Source organism: Babylonia areolata, chromosome 10 (assembly GCF_041734735.1).
Source record: "Babylonia areolata isolate BAREFJ2019XMU chromosome 10, ASM4173473v1, whole genome shotgun sequence".
NCBI lineage: Eukaryota > Metazoa > Mollusca > Gastropoda > Neogastropoda > Buccinidae > Babylonia > Babylonia areolata.
This window is the reverse complement of record NC_134885.1, coordinates 26,834,748-26,838,023: the sequence shown is the minus strand read 5'-3', so window position 1 is coordinate 26,838,023 and position 3,276 is coordinate 26,834,748. Positions and strand designations below refer to the sequence as shown.

The following is a 3,276-nucleotide window of genomic DNA, read 5'->3' as shown; positions in this document are numbered from 1 at the left end:
AGAACAACAGTCTTTCAGTTTCATGTGTCTCCAAGCTGTGTTTCATTATCAGTGGAATAGAAGCATGAAGAGTCAACAGCAACATAACTTCACATGGTGAACTGAACATATGTGCAGACCTGCATGTGCCAGAACCCCCTTCGTGTGTATACACCCCTTCGTGTGTATACACAAACAGAAGATCAAATACGCATGTTAAATATCCTGTAATCCATGTCAGCGTTCAGTGGGTTATGGAAACAAGAACATATCCAGCATGCACACCAACAAAAGCGGAGTATGGCTGCCTATATGGCAGGGCAAAAACGGTCATACACGTAAAAACCCACTCATGTACATACGAGTGAACGTGGGAGTTGCAGCCCACAAACGCAGAAGAAGTCCACAATGTATTTAAAGCTTTTTGGCAGGTTGCTATGAAAAAACAGCAGACAACCTGGTGTGCTTGCCTCTGCCACTAAACCATTGTTTTTTGTTGTCGTTGTTGCTGTTTACTATGGATTTAAAGCTTGCTGACTTTTTGGCAGATTGCTATGGAAAAAACATCAACCTGGTGTGCTTCCCTCTGCAACTTTACCATTGTTTTTGTTTTTTGATGTTGTTGTTGTTGTTATTGCTGTCTACTATGGATTAAAAGCTTGCTGACGTTTTTGCAGGGTGCTACAAAGAATCAGCAGAAAACCTGGTGTGCTTGCCTCTGCAACTAAACCATTGGTTTTTTGTTGTTGTTGCTGTCCACTGTGGATTTAAAGCTTGCTTGTTTTTTGCAGGGTGCTACAAGTAAGCAGCGACTATGGATTTAAAGCTTGCTGGCTTTTTTGCAGGGTGCTACAAAGAAGCGGCAGACCACCTGGCCAAGAGCGTAGCCGTCACGGAGGCTGTGTTTGGTGCCCACAGCGTGGAAACCGCCAGGGAGCTGCACAAGATGGCGGAGGTTCAGATCCACGCTGGACGACCCAGGGAAGCCCTGACCTCAGCTACCCGAGCCCTGGACACTGCCAGCAAACTGTGCTGCCAGACAGACGACTGGGTGCAGGAACTGCTCTGTCTTAAAACCGCACTCACCGGCATCATAGCTGACGGACATGTTCAGTGAAAGGAGACTGGGGATTGAATCGATGGGTGTGGTGTTTGGGTTTTTTTTTCAGTCTTTTCCTCTTGCAGCATTTTGCAGGGTTTTTTTTTTTTGTTGTTGTTTTTTTTGGGTTTTTTTTAGGGGTCTGGGGGTGGTGTGGAGGGGTTGGGACAGAAGCAAAGGCCCTTGGAAAATCCTTACAGGATGGCTGGTTGTAGATAATACTCCACTGACTGCTTGTGCATTGAGGATGATTGAGATGTCCCAACACATCATTGTCATTACTTTCTACATCTGTGGGTCATCTGTCTTGAAATAAATAAAATCAAACCCACTCCAGTCTTGTTTTGTCTGTACAATAAGCAACAACCACCTTCCCATCCACTGAAATTGTTTTATTGGTTCTACAGATAATCATAGTTGCCAAAATCTGAGCCAGTGTTCCATGCCAGTATTTCTGAGAAGCTTTCACTGTCACATAATCAGTGGCACTGCAGAGTTTGCAGGTTTGATTGATGTTATATTAATGTATGAGATACGGCTTTTTAAACATTGGCCTCAGTGGTCAACGAGGTCAGGGGCTCGAATCCTGACAGCACCTGGTATGTGAAGAATGGAGGTTTTCACCTCCATTTCCTAGGTCAACGTCTGTGCAAACCTGCTTGTGCTCTGGTCACCTTTGTGTATTTAGGCACATGAAAAAAAAAATCAAACATAAATGTCGAAGATTCCAATCAAAGATTTCAATCCTCAATGGCTGATGTAAAGACAAATAGACCCAACAGGCGATCCACCTGCAAAAACAGTGTGTGTTCTTCAGTTTAACGTCTATCCACATAATGTGATTTTAGATGGGGGGAGGGGGATGTACAAAGGAGTGAGAACCAAGTACAAAGTTAAATGTAAACTTTATTAATATCAAATGTCCAATTGGACTGTGAAGCAAACTTTCAGAGATTTTTAACAGCAGTACAAAATTGCCAATAACATCTTGAAACAAAACTCTAGGTAAAAAGGGCTTTAAGGCCTCACATTCAAGAGTACATGTGTGTGTGAGAGAGTAGTCCTCCACAGTAACATGTGACATTTTTGCTATATTTAGTTTTTAAAGCATAAAAACAGAGTGTGATTATGCATATGGCTGGGGCAAGTGTAGCCCACACATACAAGTAAAAATCCATCCACAGAAATGTACCAAGAAGTAGCTTCCCAGGACTGGGTTGCACGAGAGATTTTATTAGCAGAGATTTAGAGTTTGACCCAGGAGGATTTCTTTCCACACACACACATTTTGTTCATCCGTCAGCACAACAAGAACCATCTTAGTCATCCTGAGGCTGGGGTTGTTGGGGTCGGTGTGCACACAGATGGCTGGTTAGTCCAATCTTCGCCCTGAAGGTTCTCTGGCAGTGTGGACAGGGGATCGTGGTGGCAGTTGGGGGTTTCAAGACTGGCTTTCTGCACCTGTCTCTGCTGCTCAGCAACAGTTGGTCTGGTGGCTTCACAGGTCAAGGCACCTTTGAAGATGGCAGAGCACCATGCAGGCCTGCCCATAGCTGCATGCTCCCATGTGTCTGGGTTGATGTTGAAGGCCTTCAGGGATGACTTCAGCATGTCCTTGAAATGCTTTTTCTGGCCTCCATGGGAGCGCTTGCCCTGCCATAGAAGTTTCTTTGGCCAGCAAAGCTGTGACTGTATGAGGATGGTGTGAGTGCTAGGCAGACCTGAATGGGAGAGGACCTCAGTGTCTGGGACCCTGTCTTGCCATTTGATCCCAAGGAGCTTCCTGAGGCAGTTTGTGTGGAAGTGGTCAGTTTCTTTGCATGGCGCAGGAAAACTGTCTAGGTCTTACAGGTGTACAGCAGTGCAGGGAGTACAATAGCCTTGTACACTTTCAGCTTAGTTTCAGGCCTGATGCCTCTTCTATTCCACACATTGTTGTGTGGTCGGCCAAAAGTGGCACTGGTGTTCGCGATCCTCGAGTTCACCTCTTCATCGATGGTGGCGTTTCTGGACAGTGTGCTGCCAAGATAGGTGAACCTGTCAACTGCTCTCAGTCGTTGACCTTTGATGGTGATGGTGGGTTCAACATAAGGCCTTCCTGGAACTGGCATTACTTCAGTCTTCTTGGTACTGATGGTGAGACTGACGTTGTCACAGGCATCAGAGAACTTTTCAACACTGTGTTGCATATCGGCTTC

At 45.4% G+C, this 3,276-nt stretch overlaps 1 protein-coding gene across 1 annotated transcript in view; it reads left to right on the top strand.

The window, feature by feature from the left end:
- Positions 1 to 1,357, top strand: part of LOC143286527 (protein-lysine N-methyltransferase SMYD4-like) — a 35,130-nt gene extending 33,773 nt beyond the window's left edge. The window contains exon 17 of the mRNA XM_076594123.1: positions 825 to 1,357. Within this exon, the coding sequence (XP_076450238.1) occupies positions 825 to 1,096 (272 nt within the window). The 3' untranslated portion in view covers positions 1,097 to 1,357. The remainder of the gene's footprint in view (positions 1 to 824) is intronic.
- Positions 1,358 to 3,276: the final 1,919 nt, after the last annotated feature.